The sequence below is a fragment of the Loxodonta africana genome, chromosome 12, assembly GCF_030014295.1.
Source record: "Loxodonta africana isolate mLoxAfr1 chromosome 12, mLoxAfr1.hap2, whole genome shotgun sequence".
NCBI classification, from domain to species: domain Eukaryota; kingdom Metazoa; phylum Chordata; class Mammalia; order Proboscidea; family Elephantidae; genus Loxodonta; species Loxodonta africana.
The window spans coordinates 105,539,297-105,562,430 of NC_087353.1; the positions used below are offsets into that span (position 1 = coordinate 105,539,297).

At 44.5% G+C, this 23,134-nt stretch overlaps 1 protein-coding gene across 2 annotated transcripts in view; it reads left to right on the forward strand.

Moving 5' to 3' along the window:
- The window catches only part of RFC2 (replication factor C subunit 2), a 28,776-nt gene extending 5,896 nt beyond the window's left edge, over positions 1–22,880 (forward strand). Inside the window, exons 5-11 of one of the 2 annotated variants that reach the window (XM_003416644.3) lie at positions 8,048–8,149; positions 9,921–10,021; positions 13,716–13,873; positions 14,217–14,282; positions 15,972–16,052; positions 17,309–17,422; positions 22,511–22,880. In XM_003416644.3, coding sequence (XP_003416692.1) covers positions 8,048–8,149; positions 9,921–10,021; positions 13,716–13,873; positions 14,217–14,282; positions 15,972–16,052; positions 17,309–17,422; positions 22,511–22,621 — 733 coding nt within the window. In that variant the 3' untranslated portion in view covers positions 22,622–22,880. Of the gene's footprint in view, positions 1–8,047; positions 8,150–9,920; positions 10,022–13,715; positions 13,874–14,216; positions 14,283–15,971; positions 16,053–17,308; positions 17,423–17,497; positions 21,174–22,510 lie in introns of those variants that run through there. The other variant, XM_023556025.2, reaches the window with a different exon arrangement.
- Positions 22,881–23,134: the final 254 nt, after the last annotated feature.

Below are 23,134 nucleotides of genomic sequence, written 5' to 3' on the forward strand. Positions count from 1 at the left end.
GTTAGAAAACTGAAGGATGATGCAGCAGTGACCATTTCTACCACTGTTGTGTCATTTTTCTAGGCAATTCCATCATCCTTTCATTTTCTTCTTATTTTGATCTTTCTTACATAGCTAAGGGTAAGCAATGAATAATGATGAAATAATTAAAGAATAAGATCACTAAAACACCAAAATGTATGAAAGGGTCCATTGGATTCACATGGTAATTGCAAGGTAAAATGAGTTTCATTCTATTAAAAAAATAGTCAATTTTTCTTTGTTCTTTGGAAGACCTATAAGAAAGAATAGAAGTCGTTAAGTATCAATCTTTAGAAATAACTAGAATTGCTCAAAAAAGAAACTCAAAAGCTGAAGTTGGGTCCAATAGTCCCTGATGGTATACTGAGAGAAAACTGAAGGACACCGGGTAGGGCTGATATGGTGGAGCAGTCAGACACTTCTTGTGGTCCCTCTTAAAACAAAGATCCGAAAAAACAAGTGAATTGATTATATATGACAAGCTAGGAGCCCTGAACATCAAAGACAAAGTTAAGAAATTAGACTGAGCGGCTGGAAGGGGCAAAAATGGTTCAGAAACATTGAGTTGTTGCCAGACCTGACCCTGCAGGAACCAGCACCCTGCAGGCTGATTCTGACACTGCACCAAGCGTGGAGAGCCAAGCAGAGGCGTTTGGGATGCATTTTCTACACTGAGGGAGGCCGAATGGCGGAGAGCCTGCTCAACCCTCCAGAACAAGTGAGAAATGGCCCACAATTGGCAAACAATAAGTACCTGCATTTACCTACTGCGATACAAAAATACCCCTTCAGGAAAATCGTCTCATCCACGTACCTGTTCCCTTCTCACTCTGCATTGTGTCCCAGCTGGCTGCATCCCCTGGGTCAGAAGAGGACCCTGCACTCGCCCTGAGCCATTCTCCCAGCCTTGGAGAGGCAACACATTAACAAAAAGGAAAAAAATCTGCCTGCTCCCCTAAGCCAGGAACTCAGGGCAGAAACAGCTCCTTTGCCTAGGCTCAGGCATAAGGGGTCCATGGACTTTGAATGCCTTTCACTGCTGCATAGGCTTGTGTGGGCCCATTTCAACAGTGTAGGTCCTCATTAGCACAATACAACAGGGTATATACCTGAAGTCTAACTTCAGCTGTTTCAGCTACATGGTGGAGAGGCAGGTTCTTGTCATTTGATACCACTCTGCCTATTAAGCAGGGTCTTCATCTACCCACATCAGGGGCCTGAGGACTGATGGCTCCACCCACAGCACCTAGCCATGTGCAACAGGGCCCAAGAATAAGTGGTGCCTCTCAGTCCTTACAGCCAACAGCATTGGATGCCCATAGTCTGGCTGCAAAACCCACCTACCTACATGCTCTAGAGAACAGGGACACACTTCCCTCATAGACACTCGGGCAGCTGTCAGCCCCCTGCCTTGCTCAGTGCATGACCCCCTACTGCACCCAGGTACCTGTGCCTACACCAGTCACCCCTGCTTGTCTAGGCCTGAAGGTGAGAGCTTGCAACATGCACTTGGTGACTGACTGTCTGGACACCTGAGCTGAATCCATACAAGAAAACTGAATGAACTCCTGAGGTCACATACCTAGTAACAGCCCTGACCACCTGGTGACAGGATGTTAGAGCTTCAAAGGCATCAATAATCAAACTAGCTCATTCAGGCAGCCTATTTGGGCATATCAAAACAAAACGAGAAGCTAGGATGCAGTAAGCAAATATAAAATAAATAAGTACAATAACTATTGATGGCTCGGAGACAAGAGTCAATATCAAATCTCACAAAGAAGCAGGCCACGATGACTTCGCAAGCTTCCAAAACAAGGAATCAAGAAATCTTTCGGGTGAAAAGAATTTCATGGAATTACTGGAAGTAGAATACAAAAGGTTAACATACAGAACTCTTGAAAAGATCAGGAAGGAGATTGGGCAAGACACAGAACAAGCCAAGGAATGCACAGACAAAGCGTTAGAAGAACTTAAGCAGATTAGACAAGAGCATAATGACAGGTTTAACAGAATCCATAGAGAGACAGCAAACAAATTCAGAAGATTAACAATAAAATTTCAGAATAAGACAATTCAATAGAAAGTCATAAGAGCAGGATTGAGGCAATGGAAGTCAGAATTAGCGAGACTAAAGATAAACCACTTGGCACCAACATATTTGAGGACAAATCAGATAAAAGAATTAAAAAAAATGAAGAAGCCCTAAGAATTATGTGGGACTCTATCAAGAGAAGTAATCTAAGAGTGATTAGAGTACCAGAACAGGGCAAGGGATAACAGAAAATACAGAGACAGTTGTTGAAGATTTATTGGCAGAAAACTTCCCTGATATGAAAGATGAGAAGATATCTATCCAAGATGCTTATCCAACCTCACACAAGGTAGATCCCAAAAGAAAGTCACCAAGACATATAATCAAACTTGACAAAACCAAGGATAAAGGGAATTTTAAGAGTGGCTAGGGATAAATGAAAAGTCACCTACAAAGACTAAGCTCTGACTATTCAGCAGAAGTCATGCAGGCAAGAAGGCAATGGGATAACATATAGAAAGCCTTGAAGGAAAAAAAGTGCCAACCAAGAATTATATATCCAGCAAAACTGTCTCTCAAATATGATGGCGAACTTAGGACATTTCCAGACAAACAGAAGTTTAGGGAATTTGCAAAAACCAAACCAAAATTACAAGAAATACTTAAGGGAGTCCTCCAGTTAGAAAGTCAATAACATCAGTTTTGTTACCCAAAACTAGAACACAGGACAGAGCAACCAGATATCAACCCTGGAGACAGGGAAATCACAAAAATAAATCAAAGCTAAAACACTCAAAACAGGGAAACAGATGTCATTATGTAAAAGATGACAACATTAAAACAAAAAAGAGGGACAAAAAAATGTAGTCATAGATCTGTCGTATGGAGAGGAAGTCAGGGAGATATAAAGAAATAAAAATTGGTTTAAATTTAGAAAGATAGGGGTAAATAATAAGGTAACCACGAAGGAAACTAACAATCCTAGGCATCAAAATAAAAAACAAGAAAAACATAAAGACCCAGCAAATACAAAATCAACAACAATGAAAAAGAGAAAGAGAAAATATATAAACAAAAATGACTCAGCACAGAAAATTAAGGGGCACAAAGAAACTGTCAACACACACACAAAAACATCAAAATGACAGCACTAAACTCATACCTATCAATAATTACTCTGAATGTAAATGGACTAAATGCATCAATAAAGAAACAAAGTGGCAGAATGGATAAAAAAACACAATCCGTCTATATGCTGCTTACAAGAGACACACCTTAGACTTAGAAACACAAAGAAACTAAAACTCAAAGGATGGAAAAAAATAAGCAAACAACAACCAAAAAAGAGCAGGAGTGGCAATATTAATTTCTGACAAAATAGACTTTAAAGTTAAATCCACCACAAATGATAAGGAAGGAGGCTGTATAACGATTAAAGGGTCAATACACCAGGAGGACATAACCATCAAAAATATTTATGCACCCAATGACAGGGCTCCAAATTACATAAAACAAACTCTAGCAGCATTGAAAAGTGAAATAGACAGCTCTACAATAACAGTAGGAGATTTCAACTCACCACTTTCCGTGAAGGACCTAATGTCCAGAAAGAAGCTCAGTAAAGACAGGGAAGATCTAAATGCCACAATAAAACAACTTGACCTCATAGACATATATGGAACACTCCACCCAACAGCAATGAACTATACTTTCATTTCTAGTGCACATGGAACATTTTCTAGAATAGACCACATATTAGGTCTAAAGCAAGCCTTAGCAGAATCCAAAACATTGAATTATTACAAAGCATCTTTTCTGACCCTAAAACCATAAAAGTAGAAAACAGTAACAGAAAAAGCAAGGGGGGAAAAAAAAAAACTTGGAAACTGAACAACCCCTTGCTCAAAAACTATTGGGTTATAAGAGAAATTAAGGACGGCATAAAGAAATTCATAGAATCAAATGAGAATGAAAACACATCCTACCAGAACCTTTGGGACACAGTAAAAGCAATGCTCAGAGGTCAATTTATAGCAATAAATGCACACATCCAAAAAGAAGAAAGGGCCAAAGTCAAAGAATTAATCCAAGAACTCAAACAAATGGAAAGAAAACAGCAAAAGAAACCCTTTGGCACTAGAAGAAAGCAGATAATAAAAATTAGATCAGAATTAAATGAAATAGAGAATAGGAAAACAATCAAAAGAGTTAACAAGACCAAAAGCTGGTTCTTTGAAAAGATCAATAAAATTGATAAACCACTGGCCAAATTGACAAAAGAAAAACAGGAGAGGAAGCAAATAACCCAAATACGAAATGATATGGGTGATCTCACAACAGACCCAACTGAAATTAAAACAATCATTACAGAATACTATGAAAAATTGTACTCTAACAAACTTGAAAACCTAGCGGAAACGGACAAATTTCTAGAAACACACTACCTACCTAAACTAACACAACCAGAGATAGAACCACTAAATAAAAGCAATAACAGAAGAACAGATTGTAATTTAAAAAGTTCCAATAAAAAAAAAGTCCTGGTCCTGATGGTTTCACTGGAGAATTCTACAAAACTTTCAGAGAAGAGTTAACATCACTACTACTAAAGGTATTTCAGAGCATAGAAAAGGATGGAATACCCCAGACTCATTCTGTGAGGCTAGCATAACCCTGATAGCAAAACCAGGTGAAGACACCACAGAAAAAAGAAAATTACACACCAATATCCTTCATGACCTTAGACGTAAAAATCCTCAACAAAACTCTAGCCAATAGAATTCAACAACATATCAAAAAAATAATTCACCATGTCCAAGTGAGATTTATACCAGGTATGCAGGGATGGTTCAACATTAGAAAAGCAATCAATGTAATCCACCACATAAATAAAACAGAAGACAGGAACCACATGATCTTATCAGTTGATGCAGAAAAGGCATTAGATGAAGTCCAACACCCATTCATGATAAAAACTCTTAGCAAAATAGGAATAGAAGGGAAATTCCTCAACATAATAAAGGGCATTTATACAACACCAACAGCCAATATCATCCTAAATGGAGAGTCTGAAAGCATTCCCCTTGAGAACGAGAACCAGACCTGGATGCCGTTTATCACCACTCTAATTCAGCATTGTGCTGGAGGTCCTAGCCAGAGCAATTAGGCTAGAAAAAGAAATAAGGGGCATCCAAGTTGGTAAGGAAGAAGTAAAAGTATCTCTTTTTGCAGATGATATGATCTTATACACAGAAAACCCCCCAAAATGCACAAGAAAACTACTGGAACGAATAGAAGATTTCAGCAAAGTATCAGGATACGAGGTAGACATACAAAAATCAGTTGGATTCCTTTACACGAACAAAGAATGTTGAAGAGGAAATCACCAAATCTATACCATTTACAGTAGCCCCCAAGAAGATAAAATACTTAGGAATAAATCTAACCAGAGACATAAAAGACCTATACAAAGAAAACTACAAGACACTACTTCAGGAAACCGAAAGAGACCTACATGAGTTGAAAAACATACCTTGCTTATGGATAGGAAGAATCAACGTTGTGAAAATGTCTTTTGTACCCAAAGTGATCTACAGATACAATGCAATCCTGATTGAAATTCCAATGGCATTTTTTAATGAGATGGAGAAACAAATCACCAACTTCCTATGGAAAGGGAAGAGGCCCCGGATAACGAAAGCATTACTGAAAAAGAACAAAGTGGGAGGCCTCACACTACCTGATTTTAGAACCTGTTATACCGCCACAGTAGTCTGGTACTGGTACTGATATAACAACAGATGCACAGACCAATAGAACAGAATTGAGAATCCAGATGTAAATTCATCCACCTATGAGTAGTTGATATTTGACAAAGGCCCAAAGTCAGTTAAATGGAGAAAAGACAGCCTCTATAACAAATGGTACTGGCATAACTGGATATCCATCTGCAAAAAAAAAAAAAAATGAGACAAGACCCATACCTTACAGGATGTACAAAAACTAACTGAAAATGGATCAAAAACCTAAATGTAAAATCTAAAACGATAAAGATCATGGAAGAGAAAATAGGGACAATGCTAGGAGCCTTAATACATGGCATAAACAGTATACAAAACATTACTAACAATGTACAAACACCAGAAGAGAAACTAGATAACTGGGAGCTCCTAGAAGTCAAACACTTATGCTCATCCAAAGACTTCACCAAAAGAATAAAAAGACAACCTACAGACTGGGAAAAAATTTTGGGCTATGACAAATCTGTTCAGCATCTATAAAATCTACAAGATACTGCAAAACCTCAACCACAAAAAGACAAATAAAACTCAATTAAAAAATGGGCAAAGGATATGAACAGGCACTTCACTAAAGAAGACGTTCAGGTAGCTAACAGATAAATGAGGAAATGCTCATGATCATCAGCCATTAGAGAAATGCAAATCAAAACTACAGTGAGATACCGTCTCACCCCAACAGGGCTGGCATTAATCCAAAAAACACAAAACAAATGTTGGAGAGGCTGTGGAGAGATTGGAACAGTTAATACACTGCTGGCGGGAATGTAAAATGGTACAACTACTTCGGAAATAGATTTGGCAATTTATTAGAAAGCTAGAAATAGAGCTACCATACAATCCAGGAATCCCACTCCTTGGAATATATCCTAGAGAAATAAGAACCTTTATACACATATATGCATACCCATGTTCATTGCAGCACTGTTTACAATAGCAAAAAGATGGAAGCAACCGAGGTGCCCGTCAACAGATGAATGGATAAACAAATTATGGTATATTCACATGATGGAATACTATGCAATGATAAAGAACAACAATGAATCCATGAAACATCTCAGTGACATGGAGGACTCTGGAAGGCACTACGCTGAGTGAAATTAGTCAGTTACAAAAGGACAAATATTGTACGAGACCACTATTATAAGAACTCAAGAAAAGGTTTAAACACAAAAAACATTCTTTGATGGTTACAAGGGTAGGGAGAGAGGGAGAGGGATGTTCACTAACTAGATGGTAGACAATAATTAGGTGAAGGGAAGGACAACACAATACAGGGGAAGTCAGCACAACTGTACTAATCCGAAAGTTAAGAGGTTTCCTGAATACAACCGAACAGTTCCAGGGACAGAGTAGCATGGTTGGGGGTCTGGGGACCATGGTATCAGAGGATATCTGGGTCAATTGGCATAACAAAGTGTATTACAAAAACGTTCTGCATCCCACTTTGGTGAGTGGCGTCTGGGGTCTTAAAAGCTAGCAAGCGGCCATCTAAGATGCATCAGTTGGTCTCAACCCACCTGGAGCAAAGGAGAATGAAGAACACTAAAGACACAAGGAAAATATGAACCCAAGAGAAAGAAAGGGCCACATAAACCAGAGACTCCATCAGCCTCAGATGGGAAGAACTAGATGGTGCTGGGCTACAACCAATGACTGCCCTGACAGGGAACAGAACAGAGAGAGAATCCTTGAAGGAGCAGGACAAAAGTGGGATGCAGACCTCAAATTCTAGTAAAAAGACCAGACTTAATGGTCTGACTGAGACTGGAGGGACCCCAGAGGTCATGGCCCAGGACGCTGTTAGCCCCAAACTAACTTCGAACCCGACTCTTCACAGAAATGTTAGACCAGACTATAAGATATGAAATGATACTGGTGAGAAGTGAGCTTCTTAGCTCAAGTAGAGACATGGGACTATGTGGGCATCTCGTATCTGTAGGCGAGATGAGAAGGCAGAGGGGCATGGGAGCTGATTGAATGGACACAGAAAGTACAGGGTGGGAGAAGGAGTGTGCTGTCTCATTGTAGGGAGAGCAAGTAGGGTCACATAACAATGTGTGTGTAAGTTTTTGTATGAAAAGCTGACTTGAATTGTAAACTTTCACTTAAAACACGATAAAAACGAAACAAAACTGAAAGACACTGAATTTGTTTTGGAAGGTGACAATGAAATTCTGGCTTCTCGTTTCAGGGGCATTGACGTTGTGAGGAATAAAATCAAAATGTTTGCCCAGCAGAAGGTCACCCTTCCCAGAGGTCGGCATAAGATCATCATCCTGGATGAAGCAGACAGGTAGAGCACTTTGCCAAATATGTGTGTGTGTGTTTATGTATATATGTGTGTGTGTATGTGTATATGTATGTATGTATGTATATAATGTATATGTATTTTAATCAAAAAAAATTTTATTGTGCTTTGAGTGAAAGTTTACAGATGAAGTCAGTCTCTCACAGGAAAATTTATCTCCACCTTGCTATATACTCCTAGTTGCTCTCCCCCTAATGAGACAGCACACTCCTTCTTTCCAGCCAAATATATTTCGACCTTGATTTCTAAATCTCTTACAGAGCTTTGTTGGCAGGAAAAGCTGTCACCATTGCCCTTCTGTGGTGGGTGGGGCCTGTGCCTTAGACGTTGTCTGCATTACATCACTCCTGGACGTTTGTGTAAGACGGTAGTTACGTGCTTGTCCCAGCATCCATTACATGAACAACTGAAATACAAAAATTCAGTGACATTTTAAAAACTGTAAAGGTAGTTCATGTTCTGAAGAAAGTTTGGAAAATAGCTGGTAATACCTTGCTTTATTTCTTCTCTTACTGATGCAGATTTTTACCTAGTTAAGACTGTGAGACATGTATTTTGATGTCCTGGTTCCTCCTTTTAATGTAAAAACAGTGCTCTGTATTGTAGTAATCTTGCGGGCATGGTCTTTAGTAGCCGTGTTACATTCCGTGTGTGGGTGCACCTTAACCTCCTTAGTGTGATATGATTTATAGTACTAACAGCAGCTAACCTTTATTGAACAGTCACCCTGAGCATTTATGCCGGGTACTCTCCTAAACACTTGGCATGTCACAACTCTTTTGTTCTTGTTATTTTGATCTTTTTTTAAATTATGGTAACACACATACAACTCAGACGTTGCCATTTGAACGATTTTGAAGCGTACAGCTCAGTGGTATTAATCACACTGTTGTGCGACCATCACCTCTGTTTGTTTCCAAAACTTTTTCATCCCCCAAATAGACACTCTGTGCGCATCCAACTGTAACTCCCCGTTCCTCCCTCCCCAAGCACCTGGAAACCATGGTAAACTGTCTGTGCATTGGTCTATTCTAGATATGTCCTAAATGGGATCATGGAACATTTGTCCTGTTATGAAGGGCTTATTTCACTTAGCGTGATGCTTTCAAGATTCATTCAGAACTTGGATTCTCTTTAAGGCTGAAGAGTATTCCACTGGGGTTTACCGTTGTGTTCACTCAGTCTCCCGCTGATGAACACTGGGCTTGTCTCTACCATTTGACTCTTGTTTGTATCACATATAATTGCCATGACAACCCTCTGAGTTCAGTAGTAGTATCGTGTCCATCTTACAGGTGATGACACTGAGACTTAGGGTCACACGGCTTAGCCGAGCACAGGGCCACCTGTGGAAGACCCTAATGGGGTCCTGGAGAGAGCTGAGCATGCTCGGTGAGGGGGTCAAGGTTCTCAGCGCTTTATTAGAAAAGTTGGCAGCTGACGTCATAAAACTATTCTCTTGGATTTCCTGTCATGGCAGAGCTGAAGGGAGCCCTGAGCCCTGCATGTTTGGGTGCAGCCACTGCAGATGGTGATTTTGTGTGTCTGGGCAGTAAATCTGCTCGGGCAGTCTAGCAGGGTGCTGCTTGTGGGTTTTGGCATTCATGGGGTGACATGATTACTTCTGAGACAACTGTGACTGTCCAGGACTTCAGACATGTCTTGTGTCCTGCGTTCTTGTTCACAGGGAGGGAGGGATTTGTGCCCGGGGGGCCTCAGGTCCCAGTTGCAAAAGTCCTCTTTTGTTTTCTTTCAGCATGACTGATGGTGCCCAGCAAGCCTTGCGGAGAACCATGGAAATCTACTCCAAAACAACGCGCTTTGCTCTTGCATGTAATGCTTCGGATAAAATCATAGGTGTGGTGAGCCCTGGGTGACTTGGGGTTCACATGGTGTTCACATTGGCCCTTTTTTTTAGCAGGGGAAGAGTACGGTCAAGCACTACAGAAGCATCTTTTTTGTTTAATCTTCATACAGTTCTATGAGGAGGCATTATTAACTCCACACTAGAGATGAGGAATCTGGAGCTCAGAGGGTTGAGTAATTTGCCCAAAGCCACTGAGCAAGTAGAAGAGCTGAGATTGTGACCCTAGGCCTGTCTGACTTGTGCTGTGTCAGGCACACGTGACGTTTCTGATGTCCTGTACACAGTGTCTTACTCAGTCACTGCTCCTCCCCAGATATGCTCTTGCACTTCTTGTTTGTTCCAGGCACTTAGCACACTGGGCTTTGTTGTTGCCAGGAATCGCTTCCTCTTTGATTTCTTAAACGTCGTCCTCTCTGACCTCAGTGTTCTGTCCTTCTAGCTCCCGCCCACCGTCCCTCCCAGCAGCCTTTCTACTTCCTCACTGCTCTGAGTCTGTCAGCCCCCCACTGGTGTCACATCCTTCCCTTTCTGGTCTAGACCGAGAGCACCACACCGGCCAGCTTCTCTCCCACCACTTCTCACGGCACCCTTGTCGTGTTGTCTTTGCCTCACTTCTGCCCTGCTGAGCCCCAGCCCTTATGATTAAAGTTTTTTGATTTATGGACGTGCATATAGCTTGTCTCCTTAACCAGTGGTAAGACAAGTCTTTAAGGGCAGGACACTATTACAGACATGCCCCCAGTGCAGCCGCCACAGGGCTGAGCGTTAATGAATTTGGTCAGTGATTTTAAATTGCAGTTGTTGGCTGAGAAAGCTTTGACCTTCTGTCTTAGGGTTCTCTAAAAAAACAGAAGTAGTGAAATGTATAGTATGTATACAGAGAGAGAAAAAATGACTGACTTTAAGGAATTGGCTCACGTGACTGTGGGGAGTAAAAAGTCTGAAACTCGAGGGTCAGGCAGGACGCTGGAGACCTGCGGGTTTGCGTCCCAAAATCCGTAGGTGAGTGATGGGAAGAGTGTGGAGTTGAGAGAGAGAGATTTGCCAAAATGTCTGTAGTCTGAAGGCAGACCATACCCTAAAGAATTCCCCTTTTAACTGATTGGTTATATCCTCCTAGATTATATTATGGAAGGTATTTACATTATGGTGCATTACATTATATTGTGGAACATCAACTAGTTTAGTGTTTGGCAAAACCACTGGGAACCATAGCCTAGCCAAGTTGACGCATAAAATTAACCATCACACCTCCCCTTTTCATGAAATTAGTTTTTCTGCTACATAGAGCATCCTGATGATTTCTTTTAAGGGACTGTACAAACATGTGAGTGACATCCTTAAAGAAATGTATTTCTACACCTTATATATATATATATATATTTTTTATACGAAATGGTTCATGGTCAGATGGCTGCAGGTTTGATTTCTGAGACAGTCGCACCACTGGGCTCCTAGACTGACACCAGCTGAGAGCGTGAGGCATGTCTTTTTTGAGGAAGGCCATGGCCTTCCTGAAACTCTGAAACATATTTAAATCCTGCAAGTTAAGCTTTTGGTACTTCTTCAAAGAGAAAAATCTAGTAAAGGAAACTCATGGTGGTGTCTGAATATCAACTGCTTTTAGATGGGAACCTCGGTTTCTAAGAGATCTTTCTCTTGTGTGATAACCCTAAATATGCAAATAAGGTTCAGTTGTGAAGCTTTGTGGTTTCAGATGAGTTGGAATGGACCAGCTCTTAGGAAAGGGGCTCTTTTCATTCATGTGACCGACACTCGGCCATTTTATGTGCAGAGCATCTCCTAGCACAAGGCGCAGTGGAGAATGCAAGTTTCTGGGAGGCTCAGCCCCAGCCCTCGCCCCACCGCGCCGAGTGCATACCTGGATACCAGGAGTAAACCAAAGCCGTTGGCGTCTGATCAACGCCTACTTGTTGTAACGCTATAGACAGAGTAGAACTGCTGCATAGAGTTTCCAAGGAGCACCTGGTAGATTAGCAGCCTTTTGGTTAGCCGCCATAGCTCATAACCACTACGCCACCAGGGGTGAACCCCCAAACCTGAGTCACCCTGAGTCCTCCTTTCTCTTTCCTCACCACCGTAGGCAGCCCCTCACCAAATTCAAATCTCGGTGTCCTACCTCAGCAGTGTCTCTTGAACCTTTCTTTCCCATATCAGGTCTGTGCTCTCACTTTTTCTGCCTTGGCTGGTTGGCTTCTTGTTACCTGTGGTCCCTAAATGGCTGCCTGGGAGTCTTCTAAGAACAAGTCCGACTTACCCCTCCCCTGCTTAGTCCTTTGTGGTCTCCCATTGCCAACCACAACATGTGCCCCTCCTGAGCTCACATGCGGGGTCCAGTCTGCCCGAGGGCTCAGCTCTTCCACGCTGCAGCCTCGTGGCGACTCGCTGTTTCCTGAACTCACTTCCCTGGCACCACTTGTCTCTGAGTATACTTTTCCCTCTGTCTGCGATGCCTCTCCAGCCAGGAAAACCTCATCCTTCACCACAGCTCCCCTCCACTGGGAGCCTCATCTTCCGCAGGCTGAGCTGCTCGTTCTCAGGTCTGGGCTCCAGCGCTGTCCCTGTATATATACACCTCTTCCCGTAGCCCCGGTCTGTTGTGTGTAACTTTCCTGTTTGCCTTTTTCTGTCCTGGTAAGCCTACGCGCTGAGGGGCTAGACCTTTGTCATAAGAGTCATTGCTGCATCCCTGACACCTAGGGCGGTCACTGGTCTGTTTTCTACAAATAATTAAACAGGATTATATGTTCCTCTGTGAGGTCAAAGGAGAGAGGTTGCTTTAGTCCCGGTGGTCTGGGACAGCACCATGAGGTGCTGGCTTTGAGAGGAGCTTTCAAAGATGGTTGTGATTTAGACAGGAAGAACTTGGACAGGAGGACGCCGTACGTGGGAAGATGGTTGTGATTTAAATGGAAGAACTGGGCAGGAGGGCGCTGTAGGTGGGAAGAACACTGCTAGGCGGGGAGATGATGGTACCAGAGCTGGCTTTAGGAGAGCGGAGGATGAAGAAGTTGCGGGGAGATTTTAGTTACAAGGAAAAGAGCTGGGCTGTAATCGTTAGCATTAAAGGCTACTGAAGGGTTTGCCTTGGCAGGAAGAGGTGACGGGTTAGAGCCTTAGAAAGGTCGGTGTGGCAGGCGTGCAGAGTGTGGGTCAGAGAGGTCAAGTTGAGGCTTGGAGCTCACGGAGCAGCTGATATACCACCCTAAGCCAAAGGTGAAGGGATCTGCAGGGGTTCTCAGCCCTGGCAGCATGTGGACTCTCCTGCAGAGCTGTGAAGAAGCCATGCAGGGCCCGTTATTGGCCCAGACTGAATCGTATCTGCCCAGAGGGCCTGACACTTCCTGGGCAGGCAGCTCTGACAGGCAGTCAGATGGAGTCCACCTGGGCTGGTGCTGACTCACCTGAGGACTCGTGGCACATGGGTGTCTCTGTCTTGGGGCATCTTCTCCCCTTCTGGAAGCTGTGGCTCGCCAAGGCCGTCCTTGGCAGTGTGGCATAGTGGTTGCTGTATTGAAATGTAGCCCTGTTTACCATGACCCTCTGGAGCACCTGCTGGTGGAAAAAGAGGTGGCGGCATTGCTGGGCCCTGTGGACTGGGTAGCTGCATCCTGGTGACTAAGGAACTAAGAGGGCCGTGCCATCGGCTGCCTGTCTGTTCAGAGCCCATTCAGTCCCGGTGTGCAGTGCTCCGCTACACAAAGCTGACAGATGCACAGATCCTGGCGAGGCTAATGGATGTTATTGAGAAGGAGAAAGTGCAGTGCACTGACGACGGCCTGGAAGCCATCATCTTCACTGCCCAGGGGGACATGAGGCAGGTACGTGCGGCCACCACCGTGCAGATGTGGGCCTCCTGGGAAATGCCTGCTGCCCAGGGACAAGGCCAGCTGGAGTGGGGGACGTGTGCTCATCTCTGTGGGGCATGACCAGCCAGAGTGGGGGACGTGTGCTCAGCTCTGCCAGGAATGGCCAGCTGGAGTGGGGGACGTGTGCTCAGCTTTGCAGGGTGTGGCCAGCTGGAGTGGAGGACATGGACTCAGCTCTGCCGGGGGCGGGAAGGAGAGCAGGCCTTAAGGGAGAGCTCAGCCTGGACTCCAGGAAGAGGAATGGGACAGGCAGAGATTTAAAAGGCAATACTGACACATTCTTGTTTCTCAATAGGCGTTGAACAACTTGCAGTCCACTTTCTCGGGATTTGGCTTTATCAACAGTGAGAATGTGTTCAAGGTATGAACGCTGGTTGTTCATCTGCCGGGGCTGGTGGCATGGAAGCGGGGCTTGATGGAAGGAAGGCTTCCTGGGGCGAGGGGCGCTCAGGGAGCCGGGCCTGCTCCCAGTTGTTCTTTCTCTGCCGTCAGTTTTACTTTCACGCACTAGAGACTTAGGAGATAGCGGACATTCGGGTGATACCTCAGGCCCAGGGCTGGGTGCTCTCAGCGTGTCTGGTTTAATCTCACAACAGACCCACCACACAGATATTCTTTTTTTAATATATGTGATTTAAAAAATTGGTAATTATAGCAGTTAATGTTTGTAACAAAGTATTTGCCTTTCAAACATGCTTTGCGTGTACGGTGACAGCGACAGATTTTGATCAGTGCTTGGTGGACAAGGAGATGGGCTCAGGTCAGGCAGGCGGCTTACGCGAGACCACGCGGGCTGGAGCTCAGCACTGTCCCTCGGCAGCTTCATAGCCCAGTCCTGCTGACCGAGCTCTCAAAGCCAAACTGTAGAAAAAGCCTCTTTCTCTCCCACGTTGGTGAAAGATTTTTCTTTTGGAAATTCTTTTTTTAACCATAAATTTATTTTTATCTTTATTGTGGCAAAATACACATTACGAAGCATTTGCCTTTTCAGCCGTCCGGGTGATTCCGTGACATTAGCTCGGCACCATGGTGACAGCTGTCGCCATGATCCCTCTCCAAATGTTTTTTTAATAACTTATTTTTGTTCTTGTTCGTTGGAGATTTTCTTGAAAACCCGCTACTACATCCTAACACTCAGCATCTAAATGCTGCTTTGGAGACGGCTTTCTCCCTTGTCTGGGGGCAGAATTGAAGAGAGGGCCCTTGCTATCAGTCCACGACTGCTTCTTAGCAAGTCTGTGGGGAAAGAAAGCCACATTAAGCATCGTGTGGACCTCAGCAGCGACTATCATCAAGAGGGAAACTTGCTTCGTAGCCTGTGGAGAGAGTTATGTTTTTTCCCGAAGTGAGCATTGAGGGCTCTGGAAACTGGCGTCTCAGGGACAGTAATTGAACGGGGATGAGAAGACCAAGTACAGGTGTACATAGGTACCGTCCTGAGGTATCAGAAAGCTTTCTTTCATTTAGAAGATTTAAAATGTCATATGTTGCACTGGAGACAGAACCTAAGGCTGATGGAGGGAGTTGCAAGCAGGCAGCCTGCAGACTCCGGAGCTGAAGCACCACTCAACGGGCTGCCTGTGGGGTGCAGGGTCCCCTCTCTTCAGGCATTCACGCTGAGTCTAAGGGCCCTTTCTGGGGAAAGCGTATTTCTACTCTGGGTAGGAAATTGGTCCAAATGACCTTTCGGTTCTTAAGATACCAAGACGCGACGACGCGGCTCTGGGCAGGTGCTCCCCCAAGTGATGTAAGACTAATGGTCTTAAAGCCTTTCCCAAGCAGACTCTATTGGCCATTGTCAGTTTTACGCTTAATTCATCTTGTGTTTGAGCAATTTCTAACTATGGTGTCAAAAGCGTTTTCCTCACGGCAGTAGGTTGACACGTACTTGGTGGTGAGAGGGGCATTCCCAGACCTGCTTCTGTTTGCTGGAGGATTCTGTGACGAGGAGTTGAGAAGTTGGTGAGGTGTATTGCCCAGCAGCTGGCCTGTTAGGGCCCCTGTCCCTGGCCCCCCACCCCTGACAAGCCGTTGTTCTTGGTGTGGGCAGGTCTGCGACGAGCCCCACCCCTTGCTGGTGAAGGAGATGATCCAGCGGTGTGTGAATGCCGACATCGACGAAGCCTACAAGGTTTGCCTCCTCCCTCATCGGAAGGAACCTTGTCTCTCGGGCTGCTAGAGGGAACTGTGCTTGGGACCTGACGTGCGTTGCCCCATTTAATTCTTAAAATAGTGTTAGGACTTGAGCTAACTTTACAAATGAGAAAACTTACTCAGGTTAAATTCCTTGCCCTAAGGAATTCACAGACTGGAATTCACAGTCTGGTCTTTCTATTATAATGACGTCTTCTGTAAGAGGAATTGACCAACCTAAGATATGAGGAAAGACCAGTTCAGCTCCTTCCTGCCAGTGAAGCTGTCTTCTTCTCTGGTGGGGGCTTGAGAGCAGGCTACCAGGAGAGGAGGGACCAGGGGGACTCTAGCCTGATAATGGAGCCTGGCTCTGTGATCAGATACCATAGGCATGATTTGGGTTTAAGTGATCTTCAGGTCACATGAGTGGCAATGGTGTGATTTAAGGCCATTGGTCTGATCACAGCAGGTTCTTTCTCTGCCTCTCCCCACCTCCCCCACAAACTAAAGCAACTAGAAGTTGACTAGGTTTAGGGCAGGGCTAGGCCTAATGTGAAACTGGAGCACAGGGCAGGGGGACTGAGGCAGAGACCCAGGCACAGGTCTGGGTCACTGAGTGGGCCTGAAGGAAGGCTAAACATTGATGGACACAGAGCTTCCCAACCCCCTAAATTCACCCCAAGATGCCAAAGCAAAGGCAAGAAAGACTGATTCCAGACTCTGCAGTCTGGGTGGGGGTGGGGAGTGGTTTGTAGAGCTGGGGACTAAGATTTGAGAAGGTATAAAGCTGAGTCTACCGTTAATATCTGTCCTGGTCAGGATTTGTTTGGGGCTAGCCCTCCTTGGGCCTGTGTTATGCCGCCAGCAGCTAGGGAAAGCATGGCAGATACCTTTCTTGGTGAGGTGATTAATAAGCATTTTAAGAGCCTTGGATAAGGACATTCATCACATGGGTATGGTAGTATCTTACAGTATAGTTTTAAACATTTGCAATGTTACCTCTGCCTGCTGGGAAAATAAGTTACATTACCCCTCATGTTCTAGAAGGTGTGACAAACAGGTGTCGTTTGCCCACCAACAGCTCTGTGGTATTCAGGCGATTCTCAAAATTGCAGGGGTTGTCTTAAGTTGACCTGTCTGCTCCCAATAGGCACCCTATCACAGTGTGATAGGCTCAAGATTGGTATGGGTTTGACTTCATTTCACCCTAGAGTCCTTATAGTTTATAGCCTCACTGTATCTTCTTTTGTCTAGATTCTTGCTCACCTGTGGCATCTCGGCTATTCATCAGAAGACATCATTGGTAACATTTTTCGAGTGTGTAAAACCTTCCAAATGGCAGAATACTTGAAACTGGAGTTTATTAAGGTCAGTAAGAGTATAAACATGCCTATTTCCTCAAGACTGTGGGCCATGGTGTGTTCTCTTTTGTTTTGCCCACAGACCTGGCACCTGGAAGATGCTCAGTGTTCCTGACTGCAGTGGAAGTGGGGGTTGGCCGGCTGTCCGAGGGCCCGGAGTTTGTTTAAGCCAGCTCTGCCAGTCAGTGGCCTGAGTGTTCCATAGGGCTTTTTAAAAATATTTTTATTTTTATTTAGGTCAGGCTAATTGAGGTATAGTTTAATTGCTTATAGGTACGTTATGCTGACAAACGTGTTCTAGTTATATAAGCACTACCGCAATCAAGATAAAAAAGTTCTGTTTTCCCAAGAAAATTTATTGGGACCCTTTGTGATCAACTCTTTTCCTTAGCCCCTGGAAACCACTGATCTATTTTCTGTCCCTATAATTTTGGACACAGAATTTTTGAGAATGCATAAAACGGAATCATGCGGAATGTAGCCTTTTGAGTCTGGTGTCTTTAACTTAGTGTAATGCATTTCAGATTTGTTCACGTTACATGTATCAGTGGTTGGTTCTTCTTTATTGCTGAGTAGTATTCCACTGTATGGATGTGCTACAGTTTTTCTGTTCACCAGTTGAAGGACACTTGGGTTTCCAGGTCTTGGTGATTATCGGTAAAGCTACTACAAACATTTGCATACAGGAACTAGGGTGAATGTGAACATAAGTTTTCATTTTCCTTGGGTAAATTCCCAGGAATGAGAATGCTAAGTGTTCCCTTTTACTCTTGTGAACCTCCCGGCATCTTCCTTTGTCTTGTCATGTTGTGCTGACATCCTCCTCATCGTGTATGGCCTTTCCCTTCACCCAGGTGAATGCCTGTCGACTGTCTAGTCGGTGATTTCCCTCCCTCTCCTCTCATCCCTGGTAACCGTCAGAGAACGTCTATTTCTGTGTGTAAGCCTTTTCTTGACTTTTTATAATAGTGGTCTCGTACAACGTTTGTCGTTTTGTGATTGATTTATTTCACTCAGCATAATGCCCTCCAGGTTCATCCATATTGTGAGATGTTTCACGGTTGCGTAGTATTCCATTGTGTGTATATACCATGGTTTGTTTATCCATTCGTCTGTTGGTGGGCACCTAGGCATTTCCATCTTTTTGCTGTTGTGAACATTGCTGCAATGAACATGGGTGTGTACGTATCCAGGTCACGGCTCTTATTTCTCTAGGATATATACCTAGTAGTGGGATTGCTGGAGCCCTGGTGGTGCAGTGGTTAAGCGCTCAGCTGCTAAACAAAAGGTTGGCAGTTTGAATCTGTCAGCTGCTCCCTGGAAACCCTATGGGGGCAGTTCTGCTCTGTCCTGTAAGGTCGTTATGAGTCAAAATCGACTTGATGGCAGTGGGCTTTTAGTGGGATTGCTGGATTGTAAGGTGTCTCTATTTCTGACTTTCTAAGGAAGTGCCATGCAGTTTTCCACAGTGGTTGGACCATTTCACTCTCCCACCGGCAGTGTATGAGACTTACCTCCCTGCACCCTCACCAGCATTTTTTCTTTCTTGGGTCATTTCCATCATTACCAGGGTGAGGTGATACCTCATCGTTGTCTTGATTTGCATCTCTCTAACGGCTAATGATTGCAAGCATCTCTTCGTGTGATTGTTGGCTACCTGAGTGTCCTCTTTGGTGAAGTGTCTGTCCGTGTCCTTTGCCCACTTCTTAACTGGATTGTTTTTCTTTTTGTTGTCGAGGCGGTGAAGTTTTCTTTACATTTTAGAGATTAGTCCCTTGTCAGATATGTTGCCAAAAATGTTTTCCCAGTCGGTAGGTTCTCTTTTGGAGAAGAGGCCTTTTGATGTACATGAATGTTTGATTTTCAGGAGGTCCCAGTCTAGTGCTTTGTCTTGTGCTGTGTGTGTATTTTTTGTTATATTTGATAGTCTATTTATGCCATAAATTGGGGCCCCTAGGTTTGCCCCTATTTTTTCTTCCATAGTCTTTATAGTTTTAGGTTTTACATTTAGGTCTTTGATCTATCTTGAGTTAGTTTTTGTGTATGGTGTGAGGTATGGATCCTGTTTGATTTTTCTGCAAATGGACATCCAGTTGTGCCAGAACCATTTGTTACAGAGACTGTCTCTTCCCTCCTTAGTGGATTTCAGCTCTTTGTTGAAGACCAGCTGTCCATAGGTAGATGGATTTATTTCTGTGTTGTCAGTCGTTCCTTTTTTAAAGTTTTATTTATTTTATTGTTGTTTGAGAATATACATAGCAAAACATACACCAATTCAACCATTTCTACATGTATAATTTAGTGAAATTGATTACATTCTTCAAGTTGTACAACCATTTCCTCACTCTCCTTTTCTGAGTTGTTCCTCCCCTACTAACATAAACGCACTGCCCCTGAGGTTCTGGTCTAATCTTTTGAGTTGCTCTTGTCCATTTGATCCCATACAGATAGTTCTTAAAAGAGCATGATGCTCAAGGCAGACATTTTTTACCAGTTAAGCTAAAGTGTTATTTGGTTTTAAGATGGCTTCAGGGGATATTTTTGTTTTAAGCTTTAAAGATTATCTCAGGGCAATAGTTTCAGGGGTTCATCCAGCCCCTGTGGCTCCAAGAAGTCTGGAACTTCATTCCTTTTCATTGTTGAATAGTATCCCATTGTACGGGTGTACCACCTTTTGTTTATCTATTGGTGGACATTTGTGTTGTTTCTATTTTTCTGCTATTGTGAATAACGCAGCTGTGAGCATTCATTTATAAGTTTTTGTGTGGATGTGATGTTTTCAGTTCCCTTGGGAATACACCTAGGAGTGGAATTGCTAGGTCATATGGTAATTCTGTGTTTAGCTTTCTGAGGAATCACCAGGCTGTTCCACAGTGGCTGTGCTATGTTTGCATTCCCGCCAGCGGTCCTCCTGGTGTGAAGTGGTGTCTCATTGTGATTCTTCGATTTGCATCTCCCTAACGACTGATGATGTTGAACACGTTCTCATGTGCGTATTGGCCATTTGTATATCTTCTTTGGAGAAATATCTTTTCAAATCCTTTATCCATTTTTTAATTGGGTTGTTTATCTTTTTATTGTTATTACTGAGTTTTATTTTTCTGGTGTTTTCATTTTACTGTCTTGTAATTTCTCCATCTTTTTGTGCACGTTGTCCACTAGAACCTTAAGATATTAATCATGTTGTTGTCAGGTGCCGTTGAGTCACTTCCGACTCCTAGAGAGACCCTGTGCACATAGAACGAAACACTGCCCTGTCCTGCGCCATCCTCCCAGTTGTTGGCTACGCGTGAGCCCATTGTTGCAGCCACTGTGTCAGTCCATCTTGTTGAGGTTCTTCCTCCTTTTTACTAACCCTCTACTAAAACAAGCATGATGTTCTTCTCCAGGGACTGATCCCTCCTGGTAACATGTCCAAAGTATGTGAGACGAAATCGTAGTTGCTTTAAATTCCCAGTCTGATAACTCTGATGTCCGAGTTCTGTCTCATCAGGTTCTGCTGATTGCTTTGTCTCTGGATAGTGGGTTGTTTTTCTTGCTTTTTTGTGGGTTTTGTAATTTCTATTGAATGCCAGACATTGTGTAGGACATTAAAAAACTGACCTAAATCGTGTTTACGCCTGAAAGTGGGCACACCTTTTCTTCTGCTGGGCGTTGTGTGGGGTTTGAGTCAGTCTTGTCAGGAGTTGACCTGCGTTTGAGTTTCTGGTTGTTAGGACTACCTCCATTGTACCACCGCCTTCAGCTTTATTGTTACCTTCTGCTTTTTCCTTGGTATTTTTGCTCTGTGCTCAGCTTTGGGGGCAGCAGTGTCTCAGTGGTAGAGTTCTCCCCTTCCATGCAGGACACTGGGTTCACTTCTGAGCTGATGCAGCTCATTTACAGCCACCCGCCATCTGTCAGCCGAGGCTTGCACCTTGCTATTCTGAACAGGTTTCAGAAGTTTCCAGGCTAAGGTGGACTAGGAAGAAAGGCCTGGTGATCGCCTTCCAAAAACAGCCAGTAAAAGCCCTACGGGTGACACAGCCCAGTCCTCGAGTTGTCGTGGAGATGGCACAGGGCGAGGTAGCGTTTCAGTCTCTCGTGCCTGGGGTCACCATGAGTTGGGAGACGACTCAGCAGCGGCTAACAACAAGAGTAACCCTCAGATGCGTCCGGGAAAGGCTCTGTTTCCCCTGGAGCAGCAGCCACCCGCCCTCCTCCAGACCAGCACCTGAGGGAGGCTCCCTTCCATCTCCTGTCCTCCCCCAGCACAGGAAGGGCTTCAGGTGGGCGCCGTCTCCCCCGTCTGGCTCTCTGAGGAGCCTCACTAGCCCACACTTAGTCTGTAAGAGTTTGCTTAAACTTGTTGCCCCACACGGGGCCCTGTGTTTCCTCCTCCCGTGCTCGGCCTCAGGTGAGCCAGTGCGGACATCCAGCTCTCCTTGGAGGTGCCTGTCTTCCCTGGGACTTCAGACCTCGGCTTTCTCTTGGACTTCTCACTCAGAGAAGCAAAGTTATGACTTAGTAGACCTTCAGCTTTTCTGTTGTTAGGATGGGGGTGATGTCCTTTCCAGCCCTCATCATCCCCAGTGGAAGCAGAGCCCTCTCTTCACTACAGGCTAGCTCGTCTTTTCTCTTTCTTCACGAAGGAATTCGCGGGGCCCCGGGGTAGTCTGGATGGGTGACTCCTGGGCACTGGGCACCTCAGAGTGAGGTGGCCTGACTTATTTGCCCCACCTTAAGAGCCTCCTGCCATGTGTGGTTCTGTCTGTGAAGGTCATGGTTTTGGTTTGAGGGGCTCTTACCCTTTTTTCAGCGCCTGACCTTTTTGAGACTGAGACCGTGGGTCCTTTTCCAGAACCTTCCAGAGCCAGCTCCCTGACCCTCCAAAGTCCAAGGTTGAAAAGTTTCTACTCAGTCATCATGAAATACCAGCATCCTTTTAGGAAATAAATTGAACTTTGGTTAAACATAATTCATTACATCTTGGAATTCATTTTCCAACTGGAGTTTGAGTTCATTGCATTGATTTTGAATAAACCACTGAATCAGATTTAAGGAATAAACTCCTCCCTCACCTGTTAACCAGATTTACATTTGGTTTGTTTTTCAGGAAATTGGGTACACTCACATGAAAATCGTAGAAGGTGTGAACTCCCTCCTGCAGATGGCAGGGCTCCTGGCCAGGCTGTGTCAGAAGACCATGGCCCCAGTGGCCAGTTAGCTCTGAGGGGTCCTTGAAACTGGGCCGTGTGAGTCCTCGTCCATCAGAGACGGGAGTCACAGCCTTCTGACTTGGAGACGACACCTCAGGCTGGTGCTGGAGCGCGCCTCCTGCAGACTGCCATTGCCCTGGCACGTGTCACATCTCCGCTGCGTAGACTCACAGGTGTGTGACAGGCAGGACGTCCCCAGAGAGACTTGGGAGCCCGGCATGGAGTCTGTGTGCTGGCAGTGTCTAATAAAACCGTTCTGTTTGGACAGTTTCTGTCTCTCCTGCCCTGCTGCTGAGCTTTATGTTAGTGCTTGGAGAAGGTCTGTGGAGAGGCGTCTACAGTGGGCACGGACTCCCCTCACATCAATCGGGTGACAGCACAGAGTCTCGAGGGAAACCACTTCCTGTCTGTGTGGGTGCCTCCAGCTTCCGACAAGTAGAAAAGGTGATTTAGGTAACGGAGTGGACAAGCGAATCTCAGTTCCTCTGGAGACCTGAAGGGACCGGTTCCTGGGGCCAGCC